The following is a 22,564-nucleotide window of genomic DNA, read 5'->3' as shown; positions in this document are numbered from 1 at the left end:
AACCAGCAAATTCTGCGGATTTATCCTGTTGGTAGACTAATCGACAATACACTATGTCCGAAAAAAAAAAAACAGAACATTTGAATGACTAGACAGGAACAGGACGTTGAGATTCACAGGATAAGTACATTAGTATGTCCTGCAGAAATAATCAGCATTTGAACCATGTTGGCCCACAGGTTCGACGTTAACATCTATATAGTGTCGCAACACCACCTACCGGTAAGATGCGCCTGCCGCTCTCGTTGTCGCTATAAAGCGAAGGTAATGGATCAGTGTGACTTGAGCAGACGTCCAGAATGCCTGGAAGACGTACACACGAACCGTACCGTCAAACCTGTGAGTTTGAAAGACGGTCCATTACTGCCATGAGGGAATGTGATGCATTAATCCGGGAAATTGCTGCTCGTGTGGGACCAAGTGTTTCGGTAGTGCAACGGGTGTGAGCAGAATGGTTCACAAAAGGCCGTAGAAGACGACGAGATGGTTCGGGTCGCACCACCCAGACCACCCCCGAGGACCGACACCTCATCCGAATGGCACTGCAGGACAGATCTGCGTCTCCCTCGACTCTGGCGCAACAGTGGAACAGTGGAACACGTCGTACACTATCAGCGGTGACAGTCCGTCGCCGTTAGTTATGTGCGCGTTGTCCACTTGTCCGACTACATTTGCAGAGACTTGCTATATGGCAATGGCGTCTGGAACGACGTCACTGGGGACAGATAGTGTTTTCGAATTAATCCATGTTCTGCTTGTTTGACAACGATGGCCGAATTTTGGTTCGCCGCAGAACGGAGGAACGGCATCACAGTGACTGCAGACGCACAAGGCATAGGGCGCCAGCTCAAGGCCTTACGGTGTGGGCTGCTATTGGGTACATCCACAAATTACAGTTGGTGTGTGTGCAGGGCACTGTGACCCGTGTGACCTACCTGAATGACGTCCTGCGACCTGTAGCCACACCCTTTCTGACAACACCCTATACGCCATTTTTCAGCAAGACAATGCACGACCACGTGTAGCTGCAGTGAGCCTATTGCCCTGGCCCGCCAGATAAGCAGACTTGTCGCCAATCAAAAATGAGTGGGATATGACCAAACGATGGGTACCGACCACCAAAGATGAACTTTGGAACCAGGTGAATGCAGCATGGATGAATACCACAGGAGGCTATTGGTGCCTTAAGCGCTTTGATACTGTAACACACGGGACAAGTCATCAGGGCCCATGGCGGACCCTGTGGATATTAGGCAACAGGACACCTGTCGAACAGATGTGACTGAAACGCTAATCATTTCTGCAGAACGCACTAATGTACATGTCCTGTGAATATGAACGTCCTATCTCTAGTCATTCAACGTGTTGTGTTTTTCCTAAACATGAGTGTGTTTGTAACAGATCATCTTATCGTCAATAACTATACCAATTTTATAGCAAAAGTATTTTTACACACTTTCTTAGATGAAAGACGTCTGAAGATACCCATTTCCCGTCGGGTTTGTCAATTCGATGCGGTATAGAGGAAGTAAATTAGCTTTTCCTAATATCGAGACATATCCAGACGAAGTGTATTTGATTGACTGCCAGTAGAAGTTAATTCATTATTTCCCGTTCCGGCTTGCTTTTGCTGAATAATCACGCAAATCAACATCTACAGGAGTTGCGATGGGCTCTCGCACACGACAGCTGAATCCAGTTGTGCAGCAGATCAACAAATAAAAATAGTGGAGCATGACTCACAAGTTTGTTCTTACGATCGTTCCAAGTTAATTCCCTTTACGTAGCCATTAATTTTTAGAAGACTCTTACTCAATAGCAATTTTTCTTGAACCTTCAACTTTGTCCAAATTCGATGCACTGAAGAGTTCGTTTTGATCTTTCCAAAAATAGTATGCGTGGCTACCACAGCATCTGTATATGTGTTAATGTTCATCGGTATTTCGGAATGTTTACTAAGTTTCGATATTGTGTTTTCGAAAGCATTTCACAACACCATATGCTTCAAACAATACCTCCGTGTTTTAGGAGACTTAATTTTTATGATTGTGCTGCTCAGAAACGTATTCGTAAGTTAATTTCACTTGAAATATCTCAGCATTGTGGAAACTATAATTTTCCACTTCTTTCTCTGTTTAGAATGATGGGCTGCTTTATGGTTTCCGTCTGCGATCTGATTCCGCAGTAGGCTGCTTTCGGCATCGGCTGTGCTCAGTTTATTTCGCATTTGCAGAATTTCAGGCCTCTTGCACTTGAGTGCTCTTGTTAATGACCAGAAGAAATTTGTGGTTTATCTTCTGTGTCTCTTTGGCCAGCTTTATTAAAAGTCAATGTGTGACATTCCTGTCGGTATGGGAGAGGATGGAGGATAAGTGACTGAGGGGAAGGGGGGGGGGTGGTTACGCTGAAATTAGGTTAGAAGCGTACGTTACTGAATTATTTATTTAGTTTCAAATTCACATTTCTGTAATGTGTGACTTTTTAAGTAATTGTGGTTTTCATTTCTGCCAGTATTCAGTTTTGCAATGGACGTTGCACGTAGTTTTTGAACTTTGTGACAATTTTTCCTACGGGCGCATGGTATTTATCAACGAAAATACTCGTTCGGTAGGGGTGTACGACCCTGGCAAGCATAGAAGACACTGGACGATAGCTAGGCAGTTTTCGTGCTGTATCTGACGTCCGTCTGGTTTTCATCTCCTCTTATATCTCTGGAATATGTCAGGTGGCTCGCCTTGCACAGCCAACTTTGACAAATGAACGTAGCCATCACAGACATTCGCACCATCATCTGTCGGTCGGTTAGCTTTGCGCTCTACAGCAGCTCGTTCCAGACTTTATCAGAATTCAGTTACAATGAAGAACCAAAGAAACTGTTACACCAGTCTATCTATCATCTAGGACCCCCCCCCCCCTTCCCCACGAGCACGTTGAAGTACCGCAGCACGATGTGGTATGGTTCAAATGGATCTAAGCACTATGGGACTTGATATCTGAGGTCATCAGTCCCCTAGACATAAAACTACTTAAAACTAACCTAAGGACACCACACGCATCCATGCCCGAGGTAGGATTCGAACTTGCGACCGTAGCAGCCGCGTGGTTCCGGACTGAAGCGCCTAGAACCACTCGACCACAGCGGCCGGCCGACGTGGCATGGACTCGACTAATGTCTGAAGTAGTGCTGTCCATAAATCCGTAAGAGTGTGAGGAGGTGGAGATCTTTTCTGAACAGCACGTTGCAAGGCATCCCAGATATGGTCAATTATGTTCATGTCTGGAGAGTTTGGTGGCCAGCGTAAGTGTCTAAGACTCAGAAGAGTGTTGCTAGAGCCACTCTGTAGCAATTCTGGACGCGTGGCGTGTCGCATTGTCCTGCTTGAATTGCCCAAATCCGTCGGATTGCACAATGGACACGAATGGATGCAGGTGATCAGACAGGATGCTTACATACGTGTCACCTGTCAGTCGTATCTAGACGTATCAGGGGTCCCATATCACTCCAACTGCACTTCTCTCACGCTGAACGATTCTCTCCAGTCGTCGTTGGTCCCGTTCTTGCAGATTCTTTTTCCGGAATTTCCTGATATTCACGGTATATTCTTGAAACGGTCGTACGGGAAAATGCCCACTTCATCGCTACACAAGTGTCTGGCGCAGTTGCCGACCGCTGCGCCGTATTCTGCTTGTTCGCAGCTCTCTGTATTTGAATAAGCATGCCTATACCAGTTTCTTTGGCGCTTCAGTGTAAAACCGTCAAGGATGACAGCATTTTAATAGATGATGGTCAACCGACTTGCACGGAAGAAATAATATCGGCAAACTGCACACCAAAGTGTAATCTATACGACGTTTATTTTTATCACTAAGTTAAGAACTTCATTTCGAGACATCAAAATTGCTTTGTGCTTGTGGAGACCCCGCGGGAATTGCTTAGCCGTACGGATGCAGTGGCGATGCACAGCACAATTCTTGATTTACTTTTAGCAGCGGTCTTTTTTGTTGCAGTGCAATGTTATTTTAAGCGTGGTATGCATCAGAATAAATTTGCGAAAGAAATGTTTTTAAATGTAAATCAAGTTTCTTTACCTTCGAATCTTCGGAAGGAACGGTATGGTTGCACAAAGAAACATTCGTTAGGTGCTGTCGGCGGAATCCTTATATGAAAAGCAGTATCCGTGTAGCTATGCGAACGAAATGTAAAACGTGTGACGGAATGCGCGAAAGAGCCTCTATAAAGCGACCAGGATTAAATTTTTAATTTTTTTCGTAATCTAGGTCGCCTGAGAAAATTATTCGCCTCCGTTGTTATTATTCCTTGTTGATGTAATTACCTTTTTAACACAAATTTGTAAACGGAAGAAACAAAAAGAAAATGAATGCCTTTAGTAATCCAACACATACCTCGGTCGCTACAACATCGGCACCTTCTATGCCCACCGTTGGAGTTGTGGCTAAGTAAGCGTAGGGGTGGTTTTTCTCAAAGAACGAGGGTCTGTCATTTTAGGTTGTGCACTAGTGACATGAAAACACCGGCTACACCCCAGAGGGCAGGGACAGTTACTGCTGTTCCGCGACACTTTTTGTATACATTTTTGTGACAGTGTCTTGGACAGTGTGTTGAAAGGATGTAAGGTGAACATCAACAAGAGTAAAGCGAGGATAATGGAATGTAGTCCAATTAAATCAGGTGATGCTGTGGGAATTAGATTAGGAAATGAAACACTTAAAGTAGTAGATGAGTTTTGCTATTTGGGGAGCAAAATAATTCACAGTGGTCGAAGTAAAGAGGATAAGAAATGTAGACTGGCAATGGTAAGGAAAGCGTTTCTGAAGAAAATAAATTTGTTAACATCGAGTATAGATCTAAGTGTCAGGAAGTCCATTCTGAAAGTATTTGTATGGAGTGTAGCTATGTATGAAAGTGAAACAGGGACGATAAATACTTTAGACAAAAAGAGAATAGAAGCTTTCGAAATGTGGTGCTACCGAAGAATCATGAGGATGAGATGGGTAGGTCACAACACTAATGAGGTACTGAATAGAATTGCGGAGAAGAGGAATTTGTGGTTCACCCTGAATAGAAGAAGGGGTCGGTTGGTAGCACACGTTTTAAGGCATCAAGGGATGACGAGTTAAGTGCTGGAGGGAAGCGTGGAGGGTAAAAATCGTAGACGGAGACCAAAAGATGAATACACCAAGCAGACTCAGAAGGATGTAGATTGCAGTAGTTTCTCGGGGATGAAGAAGCTTGCACAGGATAGAGTAGCATGGAGAGCTGCATCAAACCAGTATCTGGACTGAAGACAACAACAACAACAACAACAACATTTTGTGAATTCCAACCACTATTCGCTCTCCTCTGATTGACATTACATTTATTTCCTACGTCATGATTCTCGTGTAGAATAATTATTTCATCTTAAGATAAGAGGGGGAGCAAGAGATGAATACACTAAGCAGATTCAGAAGGATGTAGGCTGCAGTAGGTACTGGGAGATGAAGAAGCTTGCACAGGATAGAGTAGCATGGACAGCTGCATCAAACCAGTCTCAGGACTGAAGACGACAACAACAACAACAACAACAAAGAAAAGAGGACTAAAAATAAGTGATTTGCATTGTATTGTACAGCACGCCTGGCCTGCAACATAATTGACTGGAAGAAATCACGCTTTTCATATTAGGTAGAGCCAAGCACCGTTACACCAGTCACTGATAATCGCATCTCGCAAGCTGCGATGCGTGTCCACATAATCTTACTCAGAAACTTTTGAATGGGCAAGAGTGGCGAGAACATTCAGTAAGGAACAACGTGACAACTGATTTAGTTGTGTATTAACCACGAACAAAAGTGAAAATGTGAACACGTCCGCCCTGATGATGAATGTTAGTAACAATTACTGTAATTTGGATACAAAACAGAAAGCTCCGAAATGAACGCCTTGGTGAAACTTCCTTCTACACTGTGTGGCGAATCTCGCTAATTTCCTTGTAGCAAGAAATACGCTTAACTTCCGATTGCAAGGAAATGTCGTGCATATTTTTAGAGTCCAATTAAAAGGGCAAGTTCTCTTGCAGATTGGAGCCTTACCAACCCAGGGATAAAGTGCGAGACATTTCGAGTTTCACAGAACTGATAATTGTGCTCTACGCCAACAGTGAAAAATGATTTGCGCGTGTCACAAACCAGCACGTATCAACACTAATAACTGCAGTCAGCAACTACTTTCTGAACGAGAGATCTGTTGTGTTTTATGACCATCTTCAGTGAATGGATGTAAGTTTTAAGATTAATTTTTAGGACTACGCGAGGACAACAAAGTAAACAAACATTTCTCTATAAGGGAACGAGGTAGAAATTGGAGGCGGAGGTGACGAATAACACTATTATCAGTAAAAAGCCTTAAGAATATGACTCCATTCCCCCTAACTTATAGGTGTGTAAGTAGATACGCGACAGTGGTGTCAATGAAACCAAAGCAAGGAACCGAAAGGAGTTGCAGTACTATTTGCGATGAGCATTAGCCGAGAGCAAAATGAGTATAAAAATGAATTTTAGAAATGTGCAATACTGACCCTCTAATTTATTTTCATTACTTCTTGGTAAAAAAAAAATCAGCAAAAACGTTTGTTGAACGGTAATGAAATGTTTGGTTTAGCGACGAAGACCACTTTCATTTGGCAGGGTTCGTTCATAAGCAAAACTGGCGCGTTTGGGGGCTGAGAATCTGCATTTCGCTATCGGGGAGACTCTTCACCCTCAACGGGTGAATATATGGTGTGCAATGTCCATTCACGGAATAACCTTTGAGACATTCCTTGATGGCACCATGACTTTCAAACTGTACGTGAAGTTTTTTTTAAGATGATTTCATCCCTATTATCCAAATTGATTTGGACGAGATGTGGTTCATGCAAGGCGGAGCTCGACCACACCGAAGCAGGAGATTGAGGTCGTGGAGGAGCGCTTTGGGGACTGCATTCTGGCTCTGGTGTACCCAGAGGCCACTGGCATAGGCCTCGATTGGCCGTCTTACTCTCCGGATCTGAACAAATGCCAGTCCTTTTTGTGAGGCTGTATTAAAGACAAAGTTTACAGAAATAACCCCAAAACCATTGCTGAGCTGAAAACAGCCATTCAGGAGATCGACAGCATCGATGTTCCGACACTTCAGCGAATCGTCCAGAATTTCGTTATTCGTCTGCGCCACATTGTCGCCAACGATGGCAGGCATATCGAACATGTCATAAACTAAATCTGAATATCGGTAGTGACGTTTACATGTCGAATAACATGTGCCCGCCGTAGTTTGTAGCTAATTTACGTTATAGTTCAGTAATTGTCACCCTGCACGAACTTTCCTGTAATTTTAAAGAGAAGGATGTCGAGGCATGCAGTTCGTCATCGTTGTCGAATAGGGAGCCACAAATCTCGACTCCAGTCAAACGTAATGAAGGACAATCGTTGTCCAAGGAGAGGGTTCTAAACATCTAAACATAAAAAAGTACGTGGAAGATCATCCGCACCATAGTAAAACCACATTTATGAACAGATTTCGTGTAATAAGTGATATGACCGTATAGTGCATAAGAAAAGAACAGCGGATTGGCGCTCGCCACAGATTATGGTGGTTCGTAGGGAAGCAGTGGACGGTTGCATAACATCAAACAGCGAATTCGAAGACGTAAGATAACGAAGCTTCAAACAAAGCGTCAAGTTGACTATGCGCAGCAAACTGTGGAATCGGCCAGAAAATTTGTAGACGACATAAACAAACTTATCCCATCGTTCAGTAATAAAACTCCCACCAAGCGGAATTTCAGGAGGACATGCATATGAAAGGAACCCTGGAAATTAGAGGTACCAAGAGAGTTGTATCAAGATCAATTAATACCAATCCCGTAACTCATTCGCATTCAGTTGCGCCGACTGCTAAGCTGGATGGCAAGTAAATTCGCTGGAAAGTTATTCATTGTGTTGGTAGAAGGTTGAGCTGCCCTGCCCCGTAATATTTTTTTCTCGTGTGCGTGATCTTGCAAGGGCAATAGAGAATATTTACGTCACAGCTAGCAAGAGTGGGAAAATGGGCGTAAGAGAGCTACAAATGTGGTATAACAGCTGCCTTTGACCGATAGCTGGTCAAAATAAGTTGCTTTCTCTTGATTCCCGGTCTGCGTATAAAAATCATACATCTTTATAGCAAACTATCCCTCCTGAAAAGTAAAGTGTGACGTTGCAGTTCACACCACCTGAAACCACTGGACAAGCTCGCCGTCTGGATGTTTGTGTTTTCCGTGCCTTTTTATCGCAGTATCTGCAGCTACGCCAGTTTCACGATAAGCTGCACAACGAACTCTTCCGCATTCGGTTGCCTGCCATCTCATTCCACCAGTTCTCATCAGCCCGTTGCACCAATGTGATATACGCATTGTTTAAGAGTGGATCCTAGCTGAAAGTCGTGCACGGTTCGTAACTCCCAAGAAGTTTGCCTTCGATCTTGATGATGCGAACTGTTTGCGATCACGGTGGCACTCCATTTTTCATTCAGTGTTCGTGGTGCAAGTTAATGGTTTGTTTTGAGCGGACGCTCTATCCATCTGAGCCACTGAGGGCACAGAGGGTAGTGCGACTGCAGGGAGATATCGCGCACGCCTCCCGCGAGACCCACATTCTCACCTTGCATGTCCACACACTACATTCGTAGTGTCCCACCCCACCACACTCATTACTCGTGGAAGACATTCGTACCAAGTCCCGTAAGACTTCGGGGATTATGTGTGAATCCGCATAGAAGAAGGTGATGGCCGGTATTGCCAGAACTACTGTATATACTTATATGGATATGGTGTCTGTTCTTTCGGACAGTACTCTGTGAAGTTTGTGGCGTGCTGCTTTCAGTTCAGCATATTGCGGCTACGTATATCCCGTAAACGGACGTTAGGGCAGCCCTCAGTCTCGCTGGAGATCTGCCCGCCATTATCGCAGATAGCGATTCCAGTGTTACAACGGTGGTGAAACTGTGTGAACTGTCATGCCTCATCACTAAATTGGTAGGAAAGGGCGGCAGACTGTAATACGTTATAAAGCGTTCCGCATGTGGGGACAGTCTTCGTCCCCATCCATGAGATTTGCTTGCTGACTTTTCGTCAGGGCGCTGATGACCATGATATCGACCCCCTCAACCCAAATCATCATAATTGTGCACCCCTTTATGTTTGATGTCTTGCCCGACAGTGATATCATTTTTCAGAAGTATAATTTTCCGTGTCTCGGAGCCAGAACCGTGCTACAGTGAGTGGTTTGAGGAGAATTGTAATGAACTCACGTTTATGTCTCAGCGACCAAATTCGCCTGATGTAAGCTCTGTGGAACCCGTCTGGGTCGCTACCGGGCGCCATCACCATGCACGAAAATCAGCAGCCCGTTATTTACGCGAATTACACGACCTGTGCATAGACATCTAACGCTACGTATCTCCACAAACGTAGCAACCAACTGCCAGATCCCTGATATGCAGAATCAGTGACGTATTTCGTTCCAAACATGGGCAAACCAACTATTAAGCACGTGGTCATAATGTTTTGCCTCATTAGTTTGTAGTGCTGTCTGTTATGAGCAGACTACCACCGATTCCAGGAGTAACGTATCGTTTTTTCCCTAAATATCATGAGAGATTAGGATGATAAATTGATTGGTTGGTTGATGTGGGAGGGGGACCAAACAGCGACGTCGTCATTTGCATCGGACTAGGGAATAATGGTGAAGAAAGTTGGCTGTGCCATTTCAAGGAAAGCATCCCAGCATTAGCCTGAAGCGATGTAGGCAAATCACGGAAAACCTAAATAACGATGGCCGGACGCGGGTTTGAACCGTCGTCCTCCCGAATGAGAGTCCAGTGTGCTAACCACCCCGCTCGGTAGGATGGTAAGTCGTTTAGTGAAATAGCAACATAGATCTTTTGGCCTTGCCAGTAATGTTCTATATCACCATTTTGAAACATTTCATGTTCAAGTGACACTGGAAGTTAAAGAAATGAGGTCTTCGCCCATTTTGTAGACATGTTGTGCATAATGAGGGTGCTGAAACTATTACTATTGTCCTAGTGAAGACCTGCTGCTGTTAGACAAGGCAAAGATATCACGGGGGGTTCTGATTCACCCGTAGCAGGCTACCTTTTAAAAACTGTTGCTCGACAAGCTCCTGCCTGAATGAGATTTTCTCTCTGCAGCGGAGTGTGCGCTGGTATGAAACTTCCTGGCAGATTAAAACTGTGTGCCCGACCGAGACTCGAACTCGGGACCTTTGCCTTTCGCGGGCAAGTGATCCACCATCTGAGCTACCCAAGCGCGACTCACGCCCCGTCCTCACAGCTTTACTTCCGCCAGTACCTTGCATCCTACCTTCCAAACTTTACAGAAGCTCTCCTGCGAACCTCGCAGAACTAGCACTCCTGAAAGAAAGGATATTGCGGAGACATGGCTTAGCCACAGCCTGGGGGATGTTTCCAGAATGAGATTTTCACTCTGCAGCGGAGTGTGCGCTGATATGAAACTTCCTGGCAGATTAAAACCGTGTGCCCGACCGAGACTCGAACTCAGTACCTTTGCCTTTCGCGGGCAAGTGCTCTACCATCTGAGCTACCAAGTCTCGGTCGGGCACACAGTTTTAATCTGCCAGGAAGTTTCATATCAGCGCTCACTCCGCTGCAGAGTGAAAATCTCATTCTGGAAACATCCCCCAGGCTGTGGCTAAGCCATGTCCCCACAATATCCTTTCTTTCAGGAGTGCTAGTTCTGCAAGGTTCGCAGGAGAGCTTCTGTAAAGTTTGGAAGGTAGGAGACGGGATACTGGCAGAAGTAAAGCTGTGAGTACCGGGCGTGGGTCGTGCTTCGGTAGCTCAGATGGTAGAGCACTTGCCCGCGAAAGGCAAAGGTCCCGACTTCGAGTCTCGGTCGGGCACACAGTTTTAATCTGCCAAGAAGTTTCAAGCTTCTGCCTGTACAACATACGAGTGATGGAGGTGCTGTGAAGCGGCAAAAGCCAGCTCAGTGGTGCTGTGTTTCAGAGTCGTCGGCAATGGATACTGTTACCGATGTGGAGGAGACCGCGACTGTGGACCTGGCCGCCATGCTGGAAGCTGGAGGCAGCGGAGGCCTCGTGGAGCTGGTGTCGGGCCAGACGAGGCTGGTGGTGCACAGGGCGGTCCTGGCGGCCAGGAGCCCTGTGTTTGCCGCCATGTTTCGGCACGACACCCTGGAGGCCAGGAGCAGCGAGGTGACCATCACGGACACGGGGGGCCCCGAGCTGAGCCTGCTGGTGGCCTACCTCTATACCCTCCGGGCGCCCCAGCTGCCCAGCTTGGCCCCCCAGCTGCCCAGCTTGGCCACCCAGCTGCTGGCAGCCGCAGACAAATACGGCGTTTTGGGGCTGAAAGCGGAGTGCGAGCGGCAGCTGATCGCGCAGCTGGATGTGGAGAATGCGGCGGTCGCCGCTGTGGTGGCCGCTAGGTACTCCTGCACCAGCCTCGCCCTGGCTACCATCGCCTTCATAAAAGCACACCCCCAGGTGTTCTCCACGCAGGGCTGGGCCGATGCAGAGCTCGAGCAGCCGCAAGACGTTGCTGAAGTGAGACGGCTGCTCAGGGAGCCACCGACGGAAACCAGGCAAGCACAACAGAAAACCATCATATCCCAAGGCTCTCTCTCTCTCTCTCTCTCTCTCTCTCTCTCTCTCTCTGTGTGTGTGTGTGTGTGTGTGTGTGTGTGTGTGTGTGTGTGTGTGTGTGCAACACGTTGTTATTTAGGTTTTAGCTTTGGCGTCAAGCTTCTGTACAAAGTATGTGTTGACTTTCCACTCAGGAGGAGACATTCTTGCTGAGAGCTCAACTATGTGAAGCTCAGTGTTGAAGCAGACACAGTAAAGAGTGCTGTTTGCAGACAGGTAGACGAGTACTAGGATCTTACTCTGCCTGATCATTACTGATAAAGGGAAGTAATAGAAGAGCAGTATGTCATTCTTTACCAGCACCAGGAAGTCTGTATTATGCTGCAGCACAGTTCAAAGTAGGCAGCTAGATATCCATAATTTTCCATATCTGATGCTGCCATGCTGTGAATACTGACCTGTTGCAACTATCAGATGTAGTAAACCATACCGTTATACCAGCATCAGCCCCATGGTCACGTGTTGCAGGACACATTCAGCGGCCAAGGCGACACCTCAGAGCTGACAGGTGGGCACCTCCACAAGTCAATAGCCTGGCACCTCCCAGTGCCAGATTTCACAAACATCCCACCAGGTGCCGGCATATGTGGGCTGGCTTGCCGTGGTACTGATGAACTCACTGCAGGATACTGACACTCAACGTCTCACAAGCTTAGGATTGCATTGTATCTACTAGTCAGTGGAATTAGAGGAGACGCACCATTCACTCTAGCACAATGTAGCTGCCACAATGCAGCGCAGTACTATAGCTTCGCCAATTAGAAACCGGCGAAAACTTTCCGGACTCAACAACAATGGGTTATCAAATAACGTTAAGGGATCCATTGGAGGAGTAAATAAAGCAAACTAGAAGAACCCTTAAAAAGGGAGTGAAAACTTTCTTGGTGAAGATAATAAGAAAACTTGGTTGGAGAGCACAACATGTGTCGAGAAAGAGTATTATTACACTTGGTACCAATAGGAATAACGTCGTAAATGTTAGAGGAAGTGACATAGTTGGGCCCTAGACGGTTAGGGAGCTGGAAAAAAGACGTTACACAAAAAATCTCAGGTTGTGACAGACTAAAAACTACTTTAATCATTAACTGTATACACACATAAAAACCATTACAAACTTTCAAAGACTAGTTTTGCACAACAAAGTAACTGTAGATATAATTTTCTTGCTGGAAGCAGAAAACAACAAAAACTAAAAACTTGGTTATGGCACAGTATGTAATGTAGATGATATGGGTGAGTACGAAACTTTATTTAGTGATAAACTGCAATACATTCACGGTTTTAAAAGATTGTAGAGGCCTAGTGGTATTGCTGTGGACTCTGTTGTTAGTTAATATTTTTGTGTCGTCCAGAAATCAAAACAGAAATAGCAGGAGTAGTAAGACAAAGTCTGTCATGGAACAGATAATTTATTCAAAATGGCGGCTGTTTTTCCGCGCGCCATTTTGCCACACCACAACCTGGAAATGGGAGGAAATTTTACATTTTGGCGAGAAACACCTCAACTGGGCAGCCTCCACTAAGCTACCCCTCCTCCCACTCTCATGGCATCGCTCACCTCCCTCCACAGCCACCCCACCTTGTAAATGGAAGGAAATTGTCCATCTGTGCTCAACTGCTGGAGAGGTAGGTTAGGTTGTTGTACTTTATTTACTTTCTGTGTACTGCATTGCCCCCTCCTCCACTTTCTGCAGACTTCCGCCACCACTTTTCGAGTTTCACCTGCTTGTTTGGAGGCACTGTAACAGAGAGAAAAATTTCAGTTTTACAGCTACTGTAGTTTTCATACTTCTTCTGAAATTCTGAGCAGGCTTAGTTTGCTGCTGGAGTTAGGGCCGTTAAGGCTCTTACTTTGTATATTCGTCACTTTTCGAAGCACAGTTCTACAGTGGGAAACCCACTATGATATCTAAGCACATATGGGAAAATCTGAACAATTCTGTATCTAAAAGTTCTTGACATATTTCAAAACTCCACAACAGGTCTCGAAGAAACGAAGAAAAAAAAAAAAGAAAAAAGCAGACACAGCAGATCAGATGTCTAAAAGATTCTCCTAGAATTCGAAGCACTGACCTACAGACGAGAAAAATGGCTGGAATATTAGGTGACTTTTCGATATCCTACGACTGCTGGTCTGGAGATGCTCTGAAGCCACAATGGCAGGTGTGAGAGCATCCCACCTGTCCAAACCAGGGCAGCCTGGTCTTCCTGGACTCGAACACGAAGACTTCACGGGACTCTCTGACGTCCATGGAACTTTGTGTTGTTGCCTTGTTCTGCCCCTGTCTTGTTTACACCATTCTGTAAGGACTGCCATGCCCCCCCCCCCCTCTCCCCACGAAGAATGTCATCTGACTTTTTGACATCATGGAACTTCCTGTGAATGAAGCATCCTGATTGCTTATTGAATTTAACCAACCAAATTGGTGCTGCTATGGGTGCATACTGTCTGCCACTTTCTAAAGATTGACAAATTACGAGAATTTCAGCGGAAAACGTTTTGTACACATCGAAGAACGTAAGGCCATCATATTGCACTGATAGTTAAATGATGAAAAAGTGACCTACAGATCATGAAATACGGGAACTACTACCAAAGACACTTAATCACGCTGCTCTGCTACTGTCGAGGGAAGCTTGTGCTTGTGTGAAATCGATCTCCAACTAGGCTATATCACCACAAACGATTGTACCACCATATACCATATTGCTACATCGCTATAGTAAGCCCAGTTCATTTCCCTCACCATACAAAATCATGATTCTGCATGCTGCACGTAGATGTCGACCTCCAGACACTCCAACATGTATCACAAAGACACAGATCTCAAAAACCGAAGCACATGCACCACATGTAGTGGTATCACTAGATATAACCCACCGCCGAAATCACTTGACCTTTGAGATTGGTCGCTCATCCACCACAGGCAACGGTCACAGGGCAACTGCACCCGCATGTGCTGGGTGGCAGCCCTCCGTAGGCAGGTGTCAATCTGCAAACTGCAATACAAAGACAGTGCTGGTCCCTCCGACACAAAGCGTTAATGGTTCTGTTTCCAGCCTAGTCTGCTTATTGTCATAGTACCTGCAACAATTTGCGACCACTTCAGACTCCGGTACTAGAAGAATATTTACTTTCCGAGCTCTATCGATGAGTAAAGCTTCATGAATTGTGAATTAATTTACCGATCTCGAAACCGATATCAGCAGCAAAATGTTACACGCCTAAATGACGATGTTTGTGATACTTTTATGCTGAAATAGGAGACACCTCGCAACAAACGCTATCGCAACACATGCTGAGTGTTAGTTCGCTATCGCCGGCCCAGAGAGCGGCCGGCCGCGGTGGTCTTAGCGGTTCTAGGCGCTCAGTTCGGAGCCGCGCGGCTGCTACGGTCGCAGGTTCGAATCCTGCCTCGGGCACGGATGTGTGTGATGTCCTTAGGTTATTTAGGTTTAAGTAGTTCTAAGTTCTAGGGGACTGATGACTACAGATGTTAAGTCCCATAGTGCTCAGGGCCATTTGAACCAGAGAGCGGCATGCTTAGGTGAACTGCAGCCTCATAACGCTTCTGACCACTTTGGGAGGCTCGCGTCTTAATCCACAAATGTTCTTTCATTCTACCCACCGGCTCCTTCTGCCACATGCCAGGACACCGAGCAGAGTCATTCCAGGAAACCAGTCACATATTTATCATTGTAATTGCAAGTATGGTGACAGCAATAAGCGAAGAATCTGAAATACCTCCTCGTGGCTACTGTGGCTCTGGTAATTTCAGTTCCCCAAGCAAACCTCTATCCTCCTTAATGATGGACATAATTTTCCACATAAAATCTCTCACATCTCTTATGGTTATAGATTATCTGGGATCGAATTTTCCACATCAAATCTATACCTCTCTTATGGCGGGACATTGCCTGTACACTACCCACCCACACCATTTTCTTTGCACATTTTGCAACACAGACCACATTTACTTTCCACTACAACAAATACACATTTCAGAAAAGCAATTCAATTATCGTTCGTGTCTCTATAACGACCAATAAAATTATGGTATGCACACTCTCACACCACCGAAGTGTCTAGATTCTGCTCTACTGTAGGAAATTATTTGCTATTTAGGACTCCCAACCAACCATATTGGAGAATAGGCTCCAGGTATTTTCCATCGTACTTCCAGAAGGTATTGCATCCCATAAAGACTCTCTCAGACAAGTGTTGAAAAGCACAGGTGGCTGGCACTATGAGGCAATCAACAGCGCTTTCACAGACAAAAGGGTTCAAAAGACATCACCAGCATTGGTTGGTGTAGACAAAGAACATGTAAGGATCTGCATAGGGGAGCTGATGAGAGAATGTTCTGCATATCCATGATTTTACACTATAGCAGATTCACTTGTACCCTTGCACTGATATATTGTGTAGGTATTTACAAAACAAATCTATCACCCCTCATGGTTGGACATACCCGTCAATGTGCTGAAATCCCCCAGGGTGTCCACAACTCTTTTATGGATACATGCGTAGCGAGCACGGGACCCCGAGCTAGTGTGTCCCTCCTTCCTTTCCGGGCTACATACCTTTCTTTTCCACATCCTTCCCCATCTCCCCCCCCCCCCTCACCTCCGCCTCTTCCCTTCCCTTTCTCCCCCTCTGGGAGTATGTTTAGTGCCTACGTCCGGAGACGGACGCTCGAAACTGTACATCGGTCTCTCTTCTATCCTTTCTCTTCTATGCTTTCTCTGCTGGCAAGTCTTTGTCCTTCCTTTGTCCCTCCTTTTTCCTTCTCTCTTCTTTACCCTTTTCTTCGCTGCGGAGTTTGAGACCTCTTTTCTTTCCTTTCCTGTCCTTTCCTTTCCTTTGTTCTTCCCTTTCTCTTTTTTCCTCCCAGTGCGTGTCTGAAGGCTGACCCACGCATTCCCATGCGTAGCCGGTGACGGGGTAACGCGTTTTCCCCCACCCCGGGAGTACAGGTAGGACACGTACGTACCCCCTGGTAACGGCCAGGCCCAGGGAGGGGTGATTACCCAAGCTGATACCTTCCGAAAGTGCCAATTGATCCAACCGTCCGTTCCTCGGGAGGTGTGACCTGAGGTGTGAACAATAACCTAAGGCGGGAGTGCCCTCAGAGAGGGCCCCTACAAGGAAGGAGCGCCATCGGAGACGCTGGTAATCATGGGGGATACTTCTGCAATGGTTTCCTCATCATCCACTATGTCTGCTCACAAGTGTAAGTTCAATGAGCCTCAGCCACAGACAGTTCTTCCATCGTTGCCACAGCTCCTTGTTGTTTCTCGGTCTGACGAAGGTCAAGACTTCTCCACAGTCTACCCTCTCATTATTCAGAATGGTGTCGACGCAATTGCAGGTCCTGTAAAGTATTGTTTCCGATTACGAAATGGCACCTTGTTGTTAGAAACAGTCAGTGCCCTCCAAGCACAAAAATTGCTGTGTGCTCCACTGCTACACACCTTCCCTGTCTGGGTGAAAGCACACCGCACCCTAAATTCATCTCATGGGATCGTTTATACGTGCTCCCTCGACGGATTGTCCGACGAGGAAATTCAAAACTACCTGACTGACCAGGGCGTAACGGCTGTTCATCGCGTCATGAAAAGGGTTGACAAAAACATCGTTCCAACCCGAACTGTCTTCTTGACACTTGACAAAGTTCAACTTCCATCGAACATAAAAGCGGGCTATGAGAATTTCCGATTGCCCTTTCATCCCAAACCCTACACGTTGCTATCGGTGTCAGCGGTTCAATCATACCAGCCAGTCTTGTTCCAATCCGGCCAAATGTGTTACATGTGGCAAGGATGCCCATGAGGGAGCTTGTCTACCTCCATCCCCTCATTGCATCAACTGTATGGGTGACCACGCTGCTTCCTCTCGAGATTGCCCCATTTTTAAAGCCAAACTGCTCATTCAGGAAATCAGAGTGAAGGAAAAGGTGTCGACCTTTTTGCTCGAAAGCTATTCGCCAGTCGAAAGCCCACTGTCCCTCAGATAAATAAAACACCGTCCTTGCCTCGCCTCGGCCAATGAAGGAGGCAACCACACAGACTTGTGATCTCACTTTTAGTGCCATGGTAGTCAGATCGGCCAGCGCAAAGATCGCCCATTCAACGTCCCCATTCTCGCCTGCTCACTCTATGGCTCACCCTTCATCGGGTTCTGCTAAATCTCGAGCCACAAAATCAGACACCCGGAGTTCCAAAAAAGAGCCTACTCATGAAGATTTTTTACGTACCCCACCTTCACAACCTTCGGTTCCTCCTTCATCTCAACGTCCAGTTTCCAAGAAGGCTAATAATAAACCCAGTTCCTCTCCTTCTCCGCCACGGCGTGTCTCCTCTACAGCACCACCTGGCGGTAACCGCCCTCGTCAGTCTTGTGTGTCACCAAGGCGCACTGCTGGCGGCCGATCAACCGGCCGATCGCTGGTGGCAGGAGCTGCTCCCGGACAACCTATGGATGGGGATCTTCTGCCTTCAGCTGATAGCTGTTCCACACTGTCAGTCGCAAGGTCTGAGCAGTCGTTGAGTTGAGGGCAACCTTGGTCACATTCTTCCCTTTTCTGTCCACCCAATGTCCATTGGAATATCCGTGGCGTTCGAGCCAATTGGGACGAATTGTCGATCCTCTTACGATCCTACCCGCCAGTCATCTTCTGTCTTCAGGAAACAAAGCTACGTCCCCACGATTGGTATGTTTTCCCCCATTTTCAGTCAGTCCGATTTGATTTCCCCTCTGTTGAAGGCACTACAGCACATGGAGGACTCATGATTCTTCTCCATGACACTGTCCATTATGACCCAATCTCCTTAAACAGTTCCTTCCAAGCTGTCACTTTCCGTCTTTCCCTTTCTGGATACACCTTTTCTCTTTGTACTGTATACATTCCATCGTCCACACCAATGGCAAGAGCTGATCTCCTTCATCTCCTTGGTCAGCTTCCGCCTCCCTATTTGCTGGTTGGGGACTTCAATGCCCACCACAACTGCCATATATGCGCCCGAGACGCTGGAAATTTGCCTAAGCCGATTGGACACTCTTTTCGTCTCTAGCGACATTCGATGACCGTCACTTTCTTAGCGTCGACGATGAGGTCACCCACATTACAGAAGTCATGCTTACAGCTGCGGAACGTTCAATACCTCGCACCTCCGAATTGCCCCGGCGTCCCCCAGTTCCTTGGTGGAACGAGGCATGCCGAGACGAAATACGTGAGTGGCGACGTGCTCATCACGTTTTCTGGCACCATCCTACTTTGGCCAACTGTATCCGCTATAAGCAGTTCCGTGCGCGATGCCTTCGCGTCATCCGCGGTAGCAAGAAGGCAAGTTGGGACTTCTTTACTAGCTCATTTAACACCTTCACTCCCTCCTCGGGAGTTTGGAGTCAGGTTATCTGGCGCACCTAGTTTCTCCCCAGTCTCTGGGCTCACTGTCGCGCATGATAAATTAGTGGACCCAGTCGAAATTCCTAACTCCTTGGGTCAACACTTTGCTGAGTTTTCGAACTCTTCAAATTACCCGACAGCTTTTCTCCCGAAGAAACGTGCAGCGGAAGTACGACCTCTAGCTTTCTCCTCTCAAAATCGCGAAAGTGTTTCCTCTATGTAGGAACACCTACACACACTCTCTTCTTCTCGTCTTCCGCCCCAGGACCGGATGGTATCCACATCGAAATGTTGCTGCATTTATCATACAATAGTCTGTGTTACCCACTTCGCCTTTATAATCGAATTTGGACCGACAGTACTTTCCCCAGACGATGGCGGGAAGCTGTCGTCGTTCCTGTTCCGAAACCTGGAAAGGACAAACATCTCCCCTCTAGCTATCGCCCCTTTCTCTCACGAGTAGTGTATGTAAGGTTTTGGAGCGTATGGTGAATTGCTGTTTCGCCTAGTGGCTGGAGTCCCGATACCTTTTAACACCTGCCCAATGCGGTTTCCGAAAGCATCGTTCTGCAGTTGACCATCTTGTTGATCTCTCCACTTACATCATGAACAATTTTCTCCGGAATCGCCAAACAGTAGCAATATTTTTTGATCTGGAGAGAGCATACGAGACCTGTTGGAGGACAGGCATCCTCCGCACACTGTTCTCTTGGGGCTTTCGAGGACGGCTGCCCCTTTTTCTTCGTGAATTTATGGCAGAGCGCACATTTAAAGTGTGGGTGAACACTACTCTCTCCCGTACATTCTCCCAAGAAAACGGGGTACCCCAGGGCTCCGTGCTAAGTGTTGTACTGTTTGCCATTGCCATAAATCCAATTATGGATTGTCTCCTTCCTGATGTCTCGGGCTCCCTCTTTGTGGACGATTTTGCGACCTACTACAGCTCTCAACGGACCAGCCTTCTTGAACGACACCTTCAAGGTTGTCTCGATCGCCTCCACTCTCGGAGCATCGAAACTGGCTTCCGCTTTTCTCCCAGTAAGACCGTTTGTGTTAATTTTTGGCGTCGTACAGAGTTTCTTCCACCTTCCTTACATCTAGGCCCTGTCAACCTTCCGTTCGCGGACGTCGCAAAATTCTTGGGTCTTATGTTTGACAGAAAACTGTGCTGGTCCTCCCACGTTTCCTATCTTTTGGCTCGCTGTCTGCGATCCCTCAACACCCTCCGTGACTGAAAGGTACCTCCTGGGGAGCGGACCGAGTGGTCCTTCTCCGCCTCTACCGCAGTGCGCTCGAAATTGGACTATGGAAGTATAGTTTACTCCTCTGCTCGGCCGTCTGCTCTTCGGCGTCTCGACTCTGGTCACCACCGTGGATTATGTTTAGTGTCTGGAGCTTTTTATACCAGCCCTGTGGAAAGCCTTTATGCTGAGACTGCTGAACCTCCGCTGTCCATTCGGCGAGCTGTCCTTCTGAGTCGTTATGCTAGCCATCTGTCTCCCATGCCTGCAAATCCGGTCCATGATATATTTTTCGACGCCGCCTTGGATTTAGGGTATGCAGGCCACCCTTCCTCCCTACTACCACCGGGAGTCCGCTTCCATCAACTGCTCCATTCTCTTTCATTCCCCTTTCCTAACACTTTGACAACTTGGGGTACAGCACCGCCTTAGCTCCGGACCCGGACCTGCCTGCTCCGTGACCTTTGTCAGTTTCCCAAGGATGGTACCCCTTCTCTTGTTTATCGTCGGGCATTTGCTGCTCTGTTTGCACAAATGAAGCATGCCACATTTATTTACACTGATGGCTCCAAAACATCGTTTGAACTTGGGAGTACCTATATTGTTGGCGACACCCCCAATCGATTTTGGCTTCCCGACCAGTGCTCGGTTTTTACTGCGGAGCTTTACACTGTTCTCCAGGCTGTCCAATACATCCGTCGACATTAGCAGATACAGAATGTTATCTGCTCAGATTCGCTCAGCTCTCTCCTCAGTCTCCAAGCTCTCTACCCTGTCCACCCTCTGGTCCACCGGATTCAGGACTGCCTCCACTTGCTCCACTTGGGGGGCGTCTCTGTGGCGTTCCTCTGGATCCCTTGACATGTTGGTCTCTGCGGAAATGAGGCAGCAGATATAGCGGCCAAGGCTGCAATCTCTCTTCTTCAGCCAGACATTCGCCGATCTGCGGAGTGTTTTATGTCGTCGTGTTGCTCTTTTATGGCACGCACATTGGTCGACACTTCCCAATAATAAATTGCAGGACGTGAAAGCTCTTCCCTGTGCTTGGACCTCTTCCTCCCGAACTCGTCGTCTGGAGGAGATAATTTTAACTAGGCTCCGGATAGGGCACTGTCTTTTTAGCCATCGACATCTTTTAAGTGGTGGTCCTCCCCCACTCTGTCCCCACTGCTCTCAGCTGTGGACGGTAAGACACCTCTTACTTGAGTGCCCCTATTTTACTCCGTTACGCGCCCATCTACAGTTGTCGCCTGATATATCTTCCATTTTAGCAGATGACACGCGCTCAGCCGATCGTGTTCTTGAGTTTATTAGTGCTGGTGAGATGACGTCAGTCATTTGAAGCTCTTTTTAGGGACAAACATCCCCCCTTCTATAGTGGTTTTTTAAGCTTTCCTTCTGTTTTTAGTTTCCCCAATTTTTTGAGTTTCGTTCCCATTGATGCTGGTTTCCAGTTTCATTTTTTTACCCTTTCCTAAGTCACAGACCGGGCGCTAGTGACCATAGCAGTTTTGCGCTCTAAAGCCATAAAAAGGTGTTGAAATCACAACTCCCAACGTCAAATCTGTCCTCCCCTTACAGCTGGAATAGTAGTCTGAATACTTCCCACACATATCTGGTGATATGTCGGAGCACTAACCACAGTAACTTTACGTTCCAACGCCACAACATTCCTGGCAAATCGCGTGATTATCATTTATAGGCGTACAGAGTCCAAAAAATTGTGGTATGTCTCCATACACGCCCACTCAAAAGCAGGGTGTCATTTCGCACGACCTACCATAGCTTCCCAGTAGCAAAACCTTCCCACCACATCATCGTTATCACATTTGTCGGAGAATAAAGGGAGTAATTGCAATTAAAAAGTCGTCACTTGTTAACACATAATGTAAAAAGAGTATGTTAGAGGTATCCAGTTAACTTATACGAAAACATCACCTGAGATCCACAGATGTACCATTCCCACGAGATGTCTCCATTTTGCCACTTCCACGAAATGATTTAACATATAGGTCTTCCAGTCAATGAGAATCGAGAACAGACTGTACGTATTCTACTCTTGGGAAGTCGTAAATACATGTGTTGATCTCCAGATTCCACCACGAGTGCTGCATCGTCATACACTGATGTGATAAGATAGTGGCTATTGGTGTATATTCCCATCCACACTCCGTCCTTACAGTATTA

The 22,564-nt window shown here is 46.6% G+C and overlaps 1 protein-coding gene across 3 annotated transcripts in view; it reads left to right on the top strand.

The window, feature by feature from the left end:
• LOC126210508 (ankyrin-1-like) overlaps nt 1–22,564 on the top strand; it is a 42,519-nt gene that overhangs the window by 13,109 nt on the left and 6,846 nt on the right. For all 3 annotated transcript variants that reach the window (XM_049939752.1, XM_049939754.1, XM_049939753.1), the window contains exon 2: nt 11,069–11,666. In XM_049939752.1, the coding sequence (XP_049795709.1) occupies nt 11,069–11,666 (598 nt within the window). The remainder of the gene's footprint in view (nt 1–11,068; nt 11,667–22,564) is intronic.

This window comes from Schistocerca nitens, chromosome 10 (assembly GCF_023898315.1).
Source record: "Schistocerca nitens isolate TAMUIC-IGC-003100 chromosome 10, iqSchNite1.1, whole genome shotgun sequence".
NCBI classification, from domain to species: domain Eukaryota; kingdom Metazoa; phylum Arthropoda; class Insecta; order Orthoptera; family Acrididae; genus Schistocerca; species Schistocerca nitens.
The sequence above is the reverse complement of the archived record's forward strand: the minus strand, read 5'-3'. Positions and strand labels throughout refer to the sequence as shown.